The sequence below is a fragment of the Hemiscyllium ocellatum genome, chromosome 19 (genome assembly GCF_020745735.1).
Source record: "Hemiscyllium ocellatum isolate sHemOce1 chromosome 19, sHemOce1.pat.X.cur, whole genome shotgun sequence".
NCBI lineage: Eukaryota > Metazoa > Chordata > Chondrichthyes > Orectolobiformes > Hemiscylliidae > Hemiscyllium > Hemiscyllium ocellatum.
Window position 1 is genome coordinate 41,053,682 of NC_083419.1, and position 17,609 is coordinate 41,071,290.

General features: G+C 38.9%; 1 protein-coding gene across 1 annotated transcript in view; it reads right to left on the bottom strand.

Moving 5' to 3' along the window:
* The window catches only part of LOC132824716 (IQ motif and SEC7 domain-containing protein 3-like), a 142,085-nt gene that overhangs the window by 56,129 nt on the left and 68,347 nt on the right, over positions 1-17,609 (bottom strand). The window contains exons 7-10 of the mRNA XM_060839388.1: positions 15,264-15,389; positions 13,396-13,495; positions 9,233-9,394; positions 2,345-2,437 (exon numbers count right to left, since the gene is read on the bottom strand). Of these exons, the coding sequence (XP_060695371.1) occupies positions 2,345-2,437; positions 9,233-9,394; positions 13,396-13,495; positions 15,264-15,389 (481 nt within the window). The remainder of the gene's footprint in view (positions 1-2,344; positions 2,438-9,232; positions 9,395-13,395; positions 13,496-15,263; positions 15,390-17,609) is intronic.

The following is a 17,609-nucleotide window of genomic DNA, read 5'->3' on the forward strand; positions in this document are numbered from 1 at the left end:
GAATCTTTACTTCGAGTCCACACTACCTTAAATCTTTCCCATTTATTGTAACTGTATGGTTATTGTTACTCAAGTGGCTACATCATCGTATGAAGAAGTGAGTGAAACTTAAAAAGAAGCCCCTGAAAATCAAAAAGTAGCCTTTGAGAAATTGTAAGAGGACTACATGGAAATAAAAAAAGTAAGAATTTAAGCCCTGCTACATCCATTTGTGAAGGACATAGCAAATCATTATTATCTGGGAGATCCTTGCTGGGCCAGAGAGAAGTGAATTTTCAGGTATTTACAGGCAGTGGAGCCTTATGATCAGGAAGCCAACAGCTTGCTTTATTGTTGCTCCAATGGTAACATGGCCCTTTTGTAGCTCTCTTGTGTCCTTGTGGCAGGATTCCTCACTGGAATCATCAATCACATGTTCACTGAGTGTTCATTTTCTACCCAGAGCCAACCACAGAGGCCATTTAGTGGGAGAGAGGAGTTGCGCAACCTGAGACTGCCAAGGTATGATTGATGATTTATTGTCACTTGTATTTTACAGTGAATAATTCAGTAAAACACAGTGAAAAGCTTCAACAGTTGCCACAATTTAGCACCATTTTAAATAGTTCAACAATAACACCGATAAAAGATATAATTGAAAGAGGGTCCTGAGCCACCTCGCACCCCTCCTCCACTGTCTCCCCACGCCTATGTGGACCCACCAAAGTAGGTGTTGCCACTCTTTAGGTGCCATCTCTTCACCACTGGGCCCACCACCGATGCCAGGTCCTGTGCTGAACTTACACTCACCCTGCGATAAGGAGTCCCCAGTTCTGCTGCTATCAAAATGATGCCTGGAGTCCGGCTTTGGGACTATAAAACATGTGTCAAGAACCTCCTTCGAACTGCAGCCCTTGCCAGTTGCATTTGGCTGCAGAGAAAGCAGCTGTGTGCTGTAGTTACTCAGCTGGAGCAAGTTGCTGCTTCTCCTCTCAGGTCCAACCAACTTCAAGGGAAGTAGACCTCATGTCACAGGGAAGTTTTGCAGGCAATAATGTGAGACGACTCTTGGATATATCCAAGATACTTGCAATAAATTGAATAGATTTGCTATTCACAACAAAATCAATGATTTCAGGCTGCAGAAAACACTCCTGTCAGTGCAAGTCTTTTTTCAAGGTTGACTACAGATCTGAAAAGTTAGATTGGAAGTGTAAGAGCAGGATGAGCAGGACTACAGATCTGTCAATTTCACCTTAGATAATGCTCATATCATGCGAATTTCATGCGACAGTTGCTTGTTACGATGCCCTTACTTTTTATGACCTTGCAAGTTGTACACACAGCATGTAAAGCAGGCACTCTCATAAAGAGGAATTCCAGGCTTAAAAAGGGTATAATGGGTGGCATTTCCAACCCAACATCTTGTCCCAAAGATTTCCCATCCATTCATCCCAAATCCACTTGCAAAAACATGGGAAATTCTGCCAATCATAACCATACTGCTATAGATGAAAAATGAGCCCTATGCCACATATACTTTATATGTATAAATATAAGATGTCTAAAACTGTATACCCACTACAAACACCATCAAAGGCCAAGATTATAACTGCCAGGAGCTTGTGTGGGGATGTTATTTTCCCAATGGTGTAACGATAGGTGGCGAGTTAAATCCTGCCAACAGGCACAATACCAGTTTCAGGCAGGAACACATTGCCCAGATAACTTCACTATATCTTTGGCACATTTTGAGATGTGGATGATATTTGATCACTTAGTTTAAGGAATTAAGATTGTGCTACAGCTTTATAGTAAAGAACAATTGAATCTGTGCATTCTGGATAAATTTAAAGAGAAGGACAGAACAGATTAAAGCATGAGACATTGAATAATATAGAGAGAAAAATACTAACATAAAGAACCAAGTTTAAGAATCCGAGATGTGGAATCAGAAAAATGCAAGAAAATGAGAATAAAATTAAAATAATGGAAGACTGAATGAATGATTATGCAAAAGACTGATGCATCCTTTACTACATCATGTGAATAAACCTGAGCAAAAATGCATAGGGAAAAATACGACAATGTTCTGCTTTAACCAAACACAAGACTGGTCAATAGAATTTAGCGGTGGTTCATATTCAGTCCAAAATCCGGAAAATCTGTGACCTAGCAGATTTCAGTCTGTTGGAGAGACAGGTTTTTAAGATGAAGTTTCTATCCATTTATTTCATTTTATCTTCTCATATTGCTACCCTGTAGCTTTACCACAAACTAGATAGACTAATTCAATTCACTAACTAATGAGTTGACCATTGTACCTGAATTTGTGTCCCTCAAGTAGAAAATAAAGCAGCCTGACCTGCTGGAGATCCTGGTTTGGTTCGGATGTCAAGCTGAGTTCCATTATTCTTTGAGGAAGGGGTTTTTGCCCCCTGTTGTTTTTCCAGCTCCCCTGTAGTAGGAATGTAAAATGAACCATGAATTTGTTATGAATTTAAATACAACTATTTTACTTGTAGATTTTCAAATGAATTGTAACCTACAACTTCTTAAATTACTTGCTAGATGTGCAAAGCCACTGAGAAAAAAAATCCATGACAACATTTTCCTCTGATTTTTTTTAAAAATTGAAAACAGGATTGTCCTCTCGGTTAAAAGTAGTGGGTTAAATCTGGCCTGCCAACCTGCTGGCAATTTATTCTCTTCTTCTAGATTCTATGCAGCAGATGAAAATAACTTTGAACTAAGATTTTGATTATAACCTTATACCAAGGAAAATGAAAACACAGTCAAGTGGTAAATAAAGGCCATATTCCAATAAGTGCAATCTGTTCGAATCCTCCATCAGGCTGTCCCTTGAACTATTGCCCATTACCAGTTAAACAAGACGGACATCCTGACCTAATGGAGACAGAACAGCAGCTATGTGGGAGATTACATAGAAGCAGAGTGAACAAAGTAATCAGATGTTTTTTTTCAAGAATGGAAAATTGAATGAGTGTCAACTGTGATTGTGCTTTGCTTTACACCTCACAATTTATTTTCAACTCTACAAAAATAGTATTAAAATTGGAACAATTTGAATAAGAAATGTTGATTGAACCAGTTTTTTTGTGTCAGGATGAAAAAAACTTAGTGTCTTTTCAATTATAATCATTGCACATGTATAATCATTGCACAGGTAAGCACTAGTAACTCAATGCATTTTAAAATGACTTACAGCAGTTTCTCACAGTTGTAAAAACAAACTAATAAAGCTTGCATGGGAAATAAATTATTCAAACAGAGCCCTTCATTTCTTTGATTTAATTTTTGTAAGAAAGATCTGGTAATATTTGGCAATGCAATCCATGCAAAAAATAGAGGGTATTCCATTTACTAGGTGTGCATTATGGTCTAGGAGAAAGTGAGGACTGGATCAGATGCTGGAGATCAGAGTCGAGAGTGTGGTGCTGGAAAAGCACAGTAAGTCAGGCAGCATCCAAGGAGCAGGAGAATTGACATTCTGAGCATAAGCCCTTCATCAGGAATGATGAAGGGCTTATGCCCAAAACGTAGATTCTCCTGTTCCTCAGATGCTGCCTGACCTTTCCCAGCACCACACTCATGACTGCGTGTTATGATCTCTCAGGACAATGGCCTTTTCTGAACTGTGCCTTCATTGAAACTGGCTGCAAGATGACAGACCCAATCAGCACTTCATAGTACAGGTCACATGACTACAGTAAGCCAGCAGACCCATTGATACAGGTAACATTTCCAGCTCAAGCATATTACTTTTCATACAAAGGAAAACAAGACATGCATTACCATGTAGACTGCGAGTTATGCAATATACACATGACTTGTCTGATTCATTAGCAGTCATTCTTATTCTGTTTCTGCATATACATTGCATGGAGAGCTTTTAAATCATGTTTGTCTGTTAATGGTACAATGTGGATTGTCATTAGCTGCTCATCTGGGTGATCTTTCCTCTCCAGGGAATGCCATTCACGTATGATGGTACCTTTTGTTGGGGTGCTATAGACCTTCGGGTCTAATTGTTGATCTGTGGACTGTGCTGGTGGTGAGTTCACACCATCCTGAGCAGTTTTCTGCAGTTAGAGAACAGGTTCTCCAGTTGTGCACATGTGCCTGTGGTTGTGATGCTATATATGATCAAGGTGAGAACTGAAATACACAGGCCCCAAGTTGCAATTTGGGTTCATTCTTGTTGACAGCATTGAGGGTTTGAATCTTAACTGGCTCTTCAATGCTAATCTCTAGAAATGGCTTAGCAGGTCTTCTGTGGCTCAATGTCAAAAGTGTTCAATATTGCTCCTCTGAAGTATCTTGGGCCATTTTACTACATGAACAGTTCAATGGAAACAGCCCTTCAAGATCAACACGAATACCATCATTTTTTTTTCATTTCTGTGTGTAATCCTCTCACAAATTTATTAAAAACAGGAAAATTTGGTTCCACTCGGACAATACTCATGAGTCAGACAAAAATTATTCACTGGCTTGTTTCTGAAGTAAAATCCTTTTTAACAAGAAATTCCCTGATTTCCCTGGTAGGACAACTATTAAGTATTCTCTCTTAGCATTTTGTTCACTTCTCTGATAATGATGTACAGCAACAGTGACAAGTTGATAATGACTCTCGTTCCTGTCTGGAAGTCTCCACAAGCATTGAAATGGAGGGCCACATTGATCATCACAGGAACTGGCAGCACAATCCTTACCCCATTGCGCAATTGAAATAGGAGATGGAACACTGCTCCTAGCTTTGTTTGGACGAGTTGTCAAAGGAGCCTTAGCAGGTTGCTGCTGTGCCTCTTTCAGATGCTAGGTATTGCGGCCATTTTGTGACATGGGTGAAAGTTGAAGGAGGTGGATGGAGTGTCAATAAAATGTGTTAGCTTCCCCTGGATGATGATCAGCTTCCTGAGTGTTGGGGTTGCACACATTTGGGTGAGTAGACAGTATTCTATCAAACTCCTCACTTGTGGCTTGTAGCTGCTAAGGGTGTCCAGGGCATGAGTTATTCAATGCAGAATTCCCATCGTCTGCACTGCTCTTGTAGCCACAGCAGTTATATGTGTGGTCTAGTTAAGTTTCCAAAGCTTCAAATTCTGCCATCTAAAAGGACAAGGGCAGAGGGAAGCAGGTGCACAGAAATGTCTCTCCCTGCAAATTCCTCTCCAAATGGTGAGGTGTTTGGGGAGAAAACAGTAGGGAAATGACCCTCATGCAGCAAAATGTACGTGTAGCTAGAATGTTTAAGAGACAGCATTGACAGAACCTGCGAGGTCCAGAATAACAGGTTTGTACACAAAATTGGCATTAGACACTTCTAGCATGCTTGATAGATTCCAGTGCCAGCATCTTATAATGATGACATGATTTACAGGCCAGGTGCAGTTCCACCATCATTTGACAAACTCTGAACCTCTGCTGTATTTATACCAACAGTGTGTCAAACCAAATGCTACAGTTGATGACTTTTAATAAATTCTCAATACTATTTGTTGACCTTTAAGTGTCTTTTGTATGACCCATACATCTGGTAGTTTGAAGATAAAGACTAACAGAAGTCAGCAAATGTAATGACGCTTCTATTTTCATTCAGCCAAATTTCTGTGCCTCAAAATGTATCATAAGAGATTGTTCGGCTGAAATGTAGGCATACATTGGTACATGGGCTTGCATAGTTTATGGTGAGAAATTGTTTGAAATGTTAAAACTACACCTCTCCACACACTTGTGCAAACAATTCTGGTGTCAAACATTTAGACAAGTTTCACCATAACTATGTGACAGTCACAGCTTGCTGTCTTTAATCACATTTCTGTTTTTGACATGAGATGACACCTCAGGTACGTTGCTGACTCACAGCTGAAAATTTGCCCAATTTCTCAGTCTGTGATTCATTGGTACTGTAAATATATAAAGTTCCAAATATACTTTACAGACATCAAAACATTACCACAAAACAGTGATAACAAACAGGTCTCACATCAAAACAATCTTGTGAATGTTGAACATAGCAGTGACTAACATCCAGAAGGAATTAAAAATAATCTCTCAGTGATAAATTAGGAGAATTAAAATTCAATCTGTATCTTCTTTCAGGAGTAAGTGGGAACATTACATAATTTTTATTTTTATTTATGAAGAAGTTTTGATACAATATCTATACAAGCAGATCTTTTAAATATCAAACATATAAATAAGGTTCATGCACTTTGATACAAACATTTATTAACTCCATCTCATAATAAAAAACATCAGATCATGAATCCCTCAAGCCTGTTCTGCCAGTCTATCAGATCAGGCTGAGCTATATCTTGATTCTGTTAATCTCTCTTTGTTCCATATCCCTTGATGCCCTTAAGTAAACAAAGACTTATCCATCTCACTGTAGAAAATGTCTATTGACTCAGCTGAAACTTTTCCCAATTTCTCAGTCTATAATTTATTGGTACTGTAGTATAAAACTGCAAACATAATTTACAGACAAAACAATACCACAAATTCTGAATTTGTTCCGGACTTAGACCACCCTTTTTGTGAAAATGTTCTTAATCACTTGACTTGTAAATGGATAAAATGCAATTTTTATGATATTGCCCACTTCTTTCAAATTCCCCACCAGAGGAAATACCTACTTTATCATTTTAGACATCTCAATTTGACCATTCCTCAACAATTTAAGTATAAAGAAAACATGTTTATGCAACCTTTTGTCATAATTTAGTTCCATTCTGATAAATCTGCATTGTATCTCTCCAATACCAATATATCTTTTCTGAGGATTGGTGTCCAAAGCTGATGCACCAGGTACAACTAATGTCATCATTCAACTTTTTTTATTCCATCTGCCTCAAACATAAAGATTAAATTTCCCTTAGCTATTTTTGATTATGTTTTGTATGCATGCACCAGCTTTAAGTGATCTCAACAGATTGGGGCTTCAGCTTTTCACGGTATTGATAAATGACTGAGACGTAGGAATAAAGAACTATTAATCCAAATTTGATGGAGGCACTAAGTTAAATGGCAGAGTAGATGGGAGAACATTGCAAAGAGGACGGTCAAAGATTAGATGGGGAAACTGTGGGAGATGAAGTTCAATGTGGAGCAATGCAAGGCCATTCAGCATGAACGTGTGAAAGAGAGATCAGGGCATTTTCTGAAGGGTAAGAAGCTAGGTTCTATGGAGGAGTAGTGAAACTAAGGAGCACAAATACAGAACCACAAATCTAGTGAACAGGAATCTGATTCCTGAAGAAGGGCTTATGCCCGAAACATCAAATCTCCTGTTCCTTGGATGCTGCCTGACCTGCTGCGGTTTTCCAGCAACACATTTTCAGCTCTGATCTCCAGCATCTGCAGACCTCACTTTCTCCTCAAATACATTAAACAAAAGACTATAAAATATTAGCGTTTATTCCAAGAGGACAGGAATAGAAAGGGGAGTCATCTGCAACCATAATGTACACTTTGCCTGCCGCAGGGTATTTGTATCTAATGCATCGATGCAATGCCTCGGTAGTGAGATGTACTGTCAGAAGGCAATGCCTTATATAAAGAACAGCGGAAATTTTGAACTCTTTCATTAACAGGCTGCCGAGGCTGGTGATCAGTTAAAGGTTTAATTCCTGAGGTTCTTCTATTTTTATGAGGCATGAAGTATTAAGGTTCCAGAACTAAGATGGGTGAATGGAATTAAGTTACAACCCAGCACTATTTGGCCTGTTGGAACATGCTTTTGGACTGATTGCCCTACTACTATTCCTGTCATCCTTTGGGAGGTATAGAGGATATATACAATAACTTATTATGATTCCTATTCTAATATTATTTACAAATTTGAATAAAGCATCCTTTAGTTCTACTTGTATCCAAATAGTTGAGAAACACTAGAAGGCATAGGTTTAGGGTGAGAGGGGAAAGATATAAAAAAGATCTAAGGGGCAACTTTGTACATCTCTATGACTATCACACTACATGCAGTTTAATTTGGACGTGGTTTTACCAAGGGAGAAAATTGTAAACTCTATGATATATACTTTTAAAGGAAATAAGAAGGAGTAACTTTTAAAATACTGGTAGAATATTCTGATGTAAATTTTCCTTGAGCAGTAGCAAACTTTTATCAGCATGTCTTCAAGTTACATCAAGTGACCCTGGTTAAGATAAAGTGTGAGACCTTACAACTTTCAGATCACGTGTAATGATGATATCATGAGCATATGCATTGTTTTACCTGATGCGGCAAGGCACATGCGATACCCTGCAGCATAAGAAACTGGGCATGGATATCATGCCATTGATGATCCCAACAGACATTTGTTACAGCCAGCTATTATATACAAACATTACATTCACAGGTGTATTGATGTCTGGGCTAGTATTAAGCGATGCAGAGGAGCATGCTTTCAGTGATCCCAGGCAATGATGGAGTATAAGAGTTAAGATCGGTATACCCTCAGGTCACATGCTATAATAGCATAATGGTATCACGACCATATCTCGTAAAGATTTACTGAAATGGATATAGAACACAGCATATTCCATTTATCGCACATCAGTTAAAAATATTTGCATTCTATAAAATAATGTGACAATACAATGTTGTCAAAAGATACTGCATTTGTTAAAAATGTTTTGTGAGCAGATGGCTTTTATAATGCTGCGATGTGAGTATTTATAGTAGCATTGTACTTTGCATGTTACGTGCTGTATACAATGTGCTTATTGCTTTTTTGTATTTCTTAGCTTTGAATAATTCTACCAGACAACCTGCTTCTCCTGCACCATGTATGTTCTACACCCTCCTCCACCATTCTATCCACCTGTACTAATGAACAAAAAAGAAATTGCTGGAAAAGCTCAGCAGGTCAGGTAGCATCTGTGGAGAGAAATTAGAACTAGCATTGCAGATCTAGTGACCCTTCCTCTGAACTTAATTCTGAGCTATTTTCAGTACAGTCAAAAAGCCTTTACAAATATTGCAATTTTGAAACCAAACTAAATGAATGGTAAATACACACCCACAACGAATTTTTAATAACTAAAGGAATATAACCTCACACAATTTCTGCTGCATTATGGAACTTCAGGAACAAAGAAGTTGTGAGTCCAAAATCAATCATTACACAGCTGAAGAACAAAGGCTTTCTGTTTACCAACTGCACCCAGTTGACAGATCAATGTATTTGCAGCAGAAACAATCAGAGGAAATGTGGCTACTCACAATCAATTCGTATTTGTTCCATCTCTGTCACCTCTGCTATTGATTCCTTCAGCTCCTCCACAAACTTCTGTAGTTCCTCTGAACTCTGTGCACAGAAACTCAGTGCCTGCTTCTTCTCCGAGCCAGAAGCAGATGATATAAGAGTGATCCCATGAGGATAAACTAACAGAGAAAAATTACATTCATTAGCACAAGTAAATAACCCTATCAGATTCTTATGATTAGCTTGCTCTGTGCATCTTCTGAGTAGAAGGACAGATGAGTGCATCAGAAACAATTAATCTTGACTTGCACAACATGAAACGTGATGCAAAGTTAAACATACCTAAAAGGGTATGCCTACAGAAGTACATTTTCTATAACTTGAGAGATTGTCACTTTAAGAGTCCAATCTGATGACACCATCATTAGGTCATCAGCCAACTTGGGTGGGGGACAGTTTAGTGAAACCTTGTTGTTTAGCACATCAGCTCCCCAACCCTACCCCCCCCCCCCCCCCCCCCCCCAACCACCCACCACCCACCCCCCCTCCAGCCCTTCTTGAATGTAACAAAGATAAAATTTTAATCCTCAGGTGATGTGTGATAACAGCATAGTGGGTAAATGTGTCCTGGATTGGGGAGATTGTTCAGACCCCATTATCATCTGTATTTGTTAATTTTGGGGGAAATCATGATCACAGTTACATAATATAGGCAATCAACAATTTGTAGCAGTTTTCTGACAACTTGTGTCGTATTTAAAAAGCAGCAGTTCAGATATGACACATTAATCTGCTAGAAACAGAAAGTATGCAACAGTGACAAATGGCAACATCTCACTAATTCTGAAGCTGCTCTGTAGAATGGAGGAGTAGGCACAACTGTTTTGGAGTGATGGAGTGTTTGATCTTCTATCTCAAGTCCACCTTTCTACCCCTTGATTTCTGTAATACCTAAACTCTATCAAGCTTAGTCTTCAATGTATGTGATTACTAAACACCCACAGCATTATAATTCATAAAATACCAAAAATGTACAACCATCCAAAGATCAATTAATCCTTTAACTAATCCTCAATCCAAAGGGGGCTTGTGGTGCAATGATATTATACCAACCTCAGACCTAGAAGTTCCATGTTTAAGTCCCACCTAAGGATGTGATGGCCCTTAGACATCCAAACATGTTAATTAAAAAAAGAATCCTCAACCCAGGCTAATATCTTACCTCAAATGCCTTGAGCTGTAGAGGTGATAATGACTGTGACTGATGCCCCTAAACTTTGATGAAAAATGTCCAATCAGTCAAAGTTAAAGGAATAGTAATACTCTGAATTAATGAAGTGTTATCCAGAAGAAAAGTTTCTAAAACTTGGAAATGTTTGTACTGGTCCTCCAGGTTGAGATATGGAAGAGATATGGAAGACAAAATAGACCCGTCCATATCATTCACAACTTTTACTGATTTTTCTTTCCGATAGAAGAGATAGTATTCTTCTTTAAAATAATCTGATGGGATCCTTTACCTCCATCCAAAGAATGGCATTTCTGGCTGTGTAATTCCCACTCAATGCTGTATTGGAGATTTAGACTTGATTTTTGGATGCATGTCCTGGAGTGGGACCAGACAAGTTTCAGACTTATGAGTGACACCACTACTAACTGCTGTTTCCCACAATTGAACTGATGGGCATAATCTCAGGATAATGAGTTGTGGTGAGTCAAACTGTCTTCATTCAAAGGTTGGAAATGTTAGAAAATTTCTCAGCCAGTACACTGTGAAATCTCAGTTGTTGAATATATTGGAGGTTGAGATCAATAGATTTTTGGACTTCAAGGGATGCTAGGATTGGGCAGAAAATAGTGTTGAGGCTGACAGTCAGTTTATGGATTTATAGAAAAGTCTCAAGGGGTCTATGTTTCAACCATTCTATGAAATAGAATGAATTGCGACAAGCTGCATTGTGGAAGTACAACACATTTTTTCGGAACATTTTTAATGTGAATTTTCATTTGATTTTACAGTCAAAGTTCAGAATTAGCTAATGATTGTAATAATCAAAAAGTGTTAAGTTTTATTGTAACAGTCTCCAATAGTGAATTCATAAGTGCAAATGAATTGTTTTGGAAACATGTGCACTTATTAAAGCCTTGATTTAACAGATTGCAATGTAGAAGTCAATGCAACTGGCAATAGTGCTCCCACTCAGTCCCTGACTTCATGACAGCCTTGGTTCAAATATAGACCAAATAGCTGGCAAAATTGAAGTTAATAGAAATCAGGGAAATATTCTTTTTATCATACCTGGCACAAAGGAAGATGGATTTAGCTGTTGGAGGTCAAACTAAGCCTAAGGACATTGCTACAGGAATTCCTTGGGGCAATGTCTTCAGTCCAATCGTCTTCAGTGCTTCATTAATTACTTTCCTTCCCTCATCAGGTCAGAACCGAGGATATCACTGATGGTTGCAAAATGTTCAATACTATTTGCGGCTCCTCAGATACTAAAGTAAGACCTAGGCAACTTTTGGGCTCAGCTGGTAAGTGGCAAGTAAAACTTGTGCCAAGTATCAGCTAATGATTGACTCATATACAGGAGAATCTAACCACCTCTGCTTGATACTCAGTGGCATTACTGTAGAATCTCCCTTATCAACATCCTGAGTGCCACTGTTCACCAGCTATATAAATACTAATGTGCTAATGCCAAGTGAGAAGAAGGAATTGGCTGGCCTCATCTTAACCCTTTCTGCTTAGTTACAACAAATATGTTTACTTGACTTTTAGCATTCAGCTACCATGTTTAAATTAAAATGTAATTCACTCGAAAGTGACACAGCTCGTTACCACAGCTAATTAGAGAGTGAGAGGAGGGGGGATGGGATAGAGATAGAGAGAGAGAGAGAGTGACAGAGAGATAGTATTTTGGTTCTCTTGTTATGGATCCATGTATTTCTCTCTGCTGTGCTGTTTGGATGTAGTTGTTGAAATATAGTTAAGTGTGTATTCCAGAGTCTATCTCCCTTGTCTTCCTGAGCTGGCCAAGTAGCAGGTGAGTCTTTTTTATCTCCCAATAAGTGAAGTTATCATGCAGATGTGAATGAAACAGGAGACACAAATTTAAAGTGGACTCAGTTTACCTGCTTCTGTGTTAGAGGAGACAAATTAGCTTACTCCTCATCAGTATCATGCTACTTGCCCCAATCTCTGGTCAGGTGAGCATTGCTGCCATTTTAGGTACATGCTTCTTCCTTTTCAAGGCTATTTTAATCCAAGAAAGGTTGCAGTTATAATAATCAGATGATTTGATTAGTTCGTATCCGTACCCATCATCATTGTAACAATTGTGGGTTCAACAGCAGGTTGGAGGTTAGATATTCCATGTTAGATATTCCTGTCTATCATTTACAAGGCAGAGGTCAGGAGTGTTAAGGAATATTCTCCACTTACCTGAATGAATGCAGCTCCAACAACACTCAAAAATCTCAGACCATCCAGACTAAAGCAGCCCCTTGACTGGCACCCTACCCACCTAGTTAAACATTCACTTCCTCCACCATGAACACACAGTAACAGCAGTGTTAACTATATACAAGAGTAACTGCAGTTTATCAATATTGTTATACCAGTTCCTTCTAAACTCATGTCCTCTATCACCTACAAAGAGCAAAAATCAAAGATCTGGGCCACAACCTACAAGTTCCCCACCAAGCCACACACAATCCTAATTTGGGATTGTACCCCAATCCTTCATATCACTACTGCAAAACCCTGGAGTTCCCCTTTGAGTTTACCTGCATCTCTTGGACTGCAGCAGTTCAAGAAGATGGCTCACCAACACCTCCTCAAAGGTAATTTGGGATCAACAACAATTATGGTGGTCTTTCCAGGAATTACCTCAACCCATTAAAGAATAAAAGATTTGCCAACTATGCTCTTCTCCTGAATTTGTTTTCTAAAGTTCCTGTAAAGGTTTTATTACATTTACAGACTCTATATAAATATAAGTTGTGATTGTTTTCATTTCCAATGAGCAGGGGTTTATAAAGGCAGTTGAACTGATTCTATCTGTTTCACACTGTAAAGAGTCAAAAATAACCTTAATTCATTAATTACATCCATAGAGATTGGGACCGCAACTATGCTTTAACCGAACAAGAAGTAATATAAGCCAAAAATATTTACATTCAGTCTCAAACAGGTGAATCTGCATTCCTAGAAGGCCAACAGACTTGTAGAAAGTGTATGTAGCAGAACTTCTCTTCTTTGCACACAGTTTAAGTATCTGTAAGCAATAGATTACAAGATTAAATAAATTCTTTGAATGGAGTCATGTGTAATGACATATCACAAAGGCCTTAACATTCAAAAGCAGTTGCCATCCCACATACTGTAATAAAGAATTAGAAGGACTTACATTGAATGAGTTGCCAAACATAGGTGAACAAGAGCAACAGCCAGTGGAGAAAACAGGGCTCAGCTCTCCAGGAGGTGTATATCACACACTGAAGCAGACTGACAAGCATGCATTAGCAATTGGTCTGTAGTTGCACTGTCAATGAGCTTCCATATCATATTGGGCAAAGTAGAGGAGTTCACTTGCCAATTTACATGAGATCATCTTGATGACTCAGTCACTCAATGTTCGCAGCTCTATACAGCTGCGGTGTGGCCTTCAATCATGGAGCGTGTGCTGAAATCTCACACACTGTCATTGCTGCTATTTGAGGTCAGGATTCCGAGATCTCTAAAAACTTGTTTCAGGATATCACTAGTGTGCTCTATCAGGAGGCAAGATTTCGATTCCATTTACTGTGAGGAAGATGCAAAACAGCAACTGGAGGAGCTTCTGGCTTGGTGAGTAGACAGAAACTTGGAATATAATGTGGAAAAATGTGAGGTTATCACCTTAGTACAAAGAACAGATATGCAGTGTATTTCTTAAATGGTAAGAGAGTGGCAAGTGTAAATGTACAAAGGGACCTAGGTGTCCTTGTTGAAAAGTCACTGAAACTAATGTGTAGATGCAGTAAGCTGTAAGGAATACTAACAGAATGTTCACCTTTATTGCAAGAGGATTTGATACGAGGAGTAGAGAAATCTTGCTTCAATTTTCTAAGGGCTTGGTTAGACTGCATCTAGAGTTTTGGTCTCCTTTCTCATTGAGACTTATTAAATACTTCTATGCATAGACAAGGTAGATGCAGATGAGACATTTCCTCTAGTGGGGGATTCTAGAACCAGGAGACAACTAATAATAAAGGGGATATCATTAAATCCAAGATAAAAGGGACTTTTATTTATTGAGAGAGTTGTGAATCTTTGGAATTCTCTACCCCAGAGAGCCGTGAAATCTCAGTCTTTGGAGTTGTTTAAAATAGAGATGGAGAGATTTCTGAACCACTGGTACACAGGGTTTCGGAATTGGGTGGATAAAAAGCATTGCAGAGTTGGATCAGCCTTGAATGTATTAAATCAAGAGTAGGTGTGACGAGTTGAATGGCCTACACCTGTTCCTATGTTTCTATCTTAGTTCAGCATCTGTACAAGGTTTCTTAATATACAAGATGAGCAATGATTATTGGAAACAGCTCTTGTTCCCAGACAGTCAGCCTCTGACCCATTTTGAGATCTATGTTGGAGACTAGAAATGTGCAGTAAATGATGCCCAGTGCTACTAGTTGATTCAGTAATGCTTAGCAGGTTATCTAATGGTGCTAGTGACACTGATATCAGTTTGTTAAAAGCCTGAGATATTAAAGTATGATTTTTTTTTCATTTTTGGTGCATTCCTAGATCTAATGTAAAGTACAGCTATTTGGACAAAGAACATTGGTTTACACAAAAATGTATCAAACTCCAAAAGAAGGACTGAGTCTAATGATGCCATTTCATGCACCGGTTATAGCAATCCCTTTAGGTTTTAACCAATGCTTAACACACACTGTCAAACTACATTGAATAGCTGGAGTATTTTCATGCATGCAACATTTGTTTATTCAGGCTTGTAGTTATTAACATTCATTGCCATACACTAAAGGAGAAATTCTTACCACAACAAGGTCATTGAACAGAAAAACCTCTCGCTGATGTGCTGCCTGCTTCTGTGCTTTGTTGATATCCATGATCTCAAAGAGCCGACTGCAGCAAACCAACCGCCGGTGGGGAACAGAAAGAGCCTAAGAAAACCACCAATGAGTTAGTGCTGGAAGCTGGGAAGAGGATTCTCACACATCACTTTAGAAATCAGGAACCGAGTAGCTCTTTCTCAGGTAATCAGTCAATAGGCTGGAGTTTTACTGGCACATTATGCATTGTGAACCCATGCAGGTGGTAAGTGAACCATGGTAATGCTTTAGAGCTGAAAATGCGTTGCTGGAATGTCGATTCCTGAAGAAGGGCACATGCCCGAAACGTCGATTCTCCTGCTCCTTGGATGTTGCCTGACCTGCGCTTTTCCAGCAACACATTTTCAGATCTGATCTCCAGCATCTGCAGTCCTCACGTTTTCCATGGTAATGCTTTACCCAACCACAGACAATTAACATGCTGTCAGAATCTCTATATCATTTAAAGTGGCTGCCACCTCTCTAAGCTGCTGTAGCCTAGCAGCCTCAGCAGAACTATGAATACAGACGGTTGTCTGTTCTGAATAGCAACTACTGGCAGTTTATGGTTGGTCTTGTTCAGACACCAATTAAGTCTTAACAAGAAGAGGGTCTTGTTTTCATCACAATGTAGGTTACTGCAGGTACAAGTTAGATTAGTAAGATAAACATTTTATGGGGGTGCCCATTTAAAACAGATATGAGGAACATTTTTTTTCTCTCAGAGGCTTGAATCTTTGAAATTCCCTTCCTCAAAAAACAGTGGATGCAGGACTTTAAATGATTTTAAGTCAGAGGTAGAGAGATACTTGATTACCAAGGGGATGAAAGATTATTGGCGATATGCAGGAATGTGGAATTGAGGGAAAATCTGATTAGCCATGATCTTGTTGAATGGCACAGCAAGCTTGAAGGACCAAGTGGCCTGATTTTGTCCCTTAGTTGGCTGTATGTACCACTGGGGACTTAGGATCTAAGTCTTCATTCCACAAGATCCTCCGCTTCACTCCAAGAGATTTTAAAGGTTATCCCTATTTAAACCAGTATGATATCATTAGATTAGGTGGAGCTGCATTCAGTTTCAAACATTAATCCTTGCAGAACCATTACCTTCTAAAACAAGCTTCATTACTTATAATCTTCTCATAGCTTCAGACTGACTGATAACTTGCAATATACTACATTGTGTTTTAGACAAGAGCCTCTTTCTCATTAAGAATCTCATGATGGCAGTAAGTCACACCAACCATAAGTTGGTAGTGGTTGGTATCCAACATCAAATACACCTACTCTCTCTGTATAGAAGTGGCTGCTTGGGAAGGAGAGGGTGCCTCATAGCAAGGTACCTTCAAAGGGCCATCAGAGAATGACTTGTGCAAGGGTCAAACAGACAGGTTCTAGAGATAAGAGAGATGAAGCTTCCAGTGTCATTTTCAGCTGCAAATGTGTTGCTGGTCAAAGCACAGCAGGTTAGGCAGCATCTCAGGAATAGAGAATTCGACGTTTCGAGCATAAGCCCTTCATCAGGAATCACCCCAGTGTCATTTTCAGGCCCACAGGAGTGGTCACTGCCCCTGATGGGTTCTGCCATGTGCCATGGAATCTCATTAAACTCTCTGTAACCATGGGGAGCCACTGGGAGGCAGACTTTGATGAATCCAGGGGACTTTTCACTGGATAAGGGGTGTGGTGGATGACCATCAATAGTTTAATTACGTACCTAATTATGTGCCTTTGCCATCTCACCTTTGGTAATATTACATGGTGATGGAAGGGCTTCCTTTCTGAAATCTTTGACCAACATTTTCCCATCCATCTCACTCCACAGTCTATCTCAAAAGGGCTGGTAAAATTTTATTAAGCATGCCTGGTCATAATGTTCCTTTTTCAACATTTTTATGCGAAATATTGAAGCTTTAGCTAATTATTGAAGCCATAAATTTCTGTTAAAAAAATGAAACTGTCTGAAGACATCCTTGTAAATAGCTTGTTCCAGCATTGAAAGAAACTCAAATTAAAAAGTATTAAATGTTGCCTCAGTTTCTCCCTAATTCCCAGTCCATACCAGAAAATTGTGGTTTGCAGATCCTTTCAAGATTATCACTATGTGAAGATGATTTCCATTAACTTGACATTTCAAGCAGAATTTTGATTCAAAATGGAATTCTCAAAGACCAAATTACTTCCAGTACACACCTGTAAATTTAGCACAAATCCCCAATTATTTACCTTGTACTGAGTTCCAGTGGATACAACTCAATAACCTTTTAACAGACCAAGCTAATCTCATTC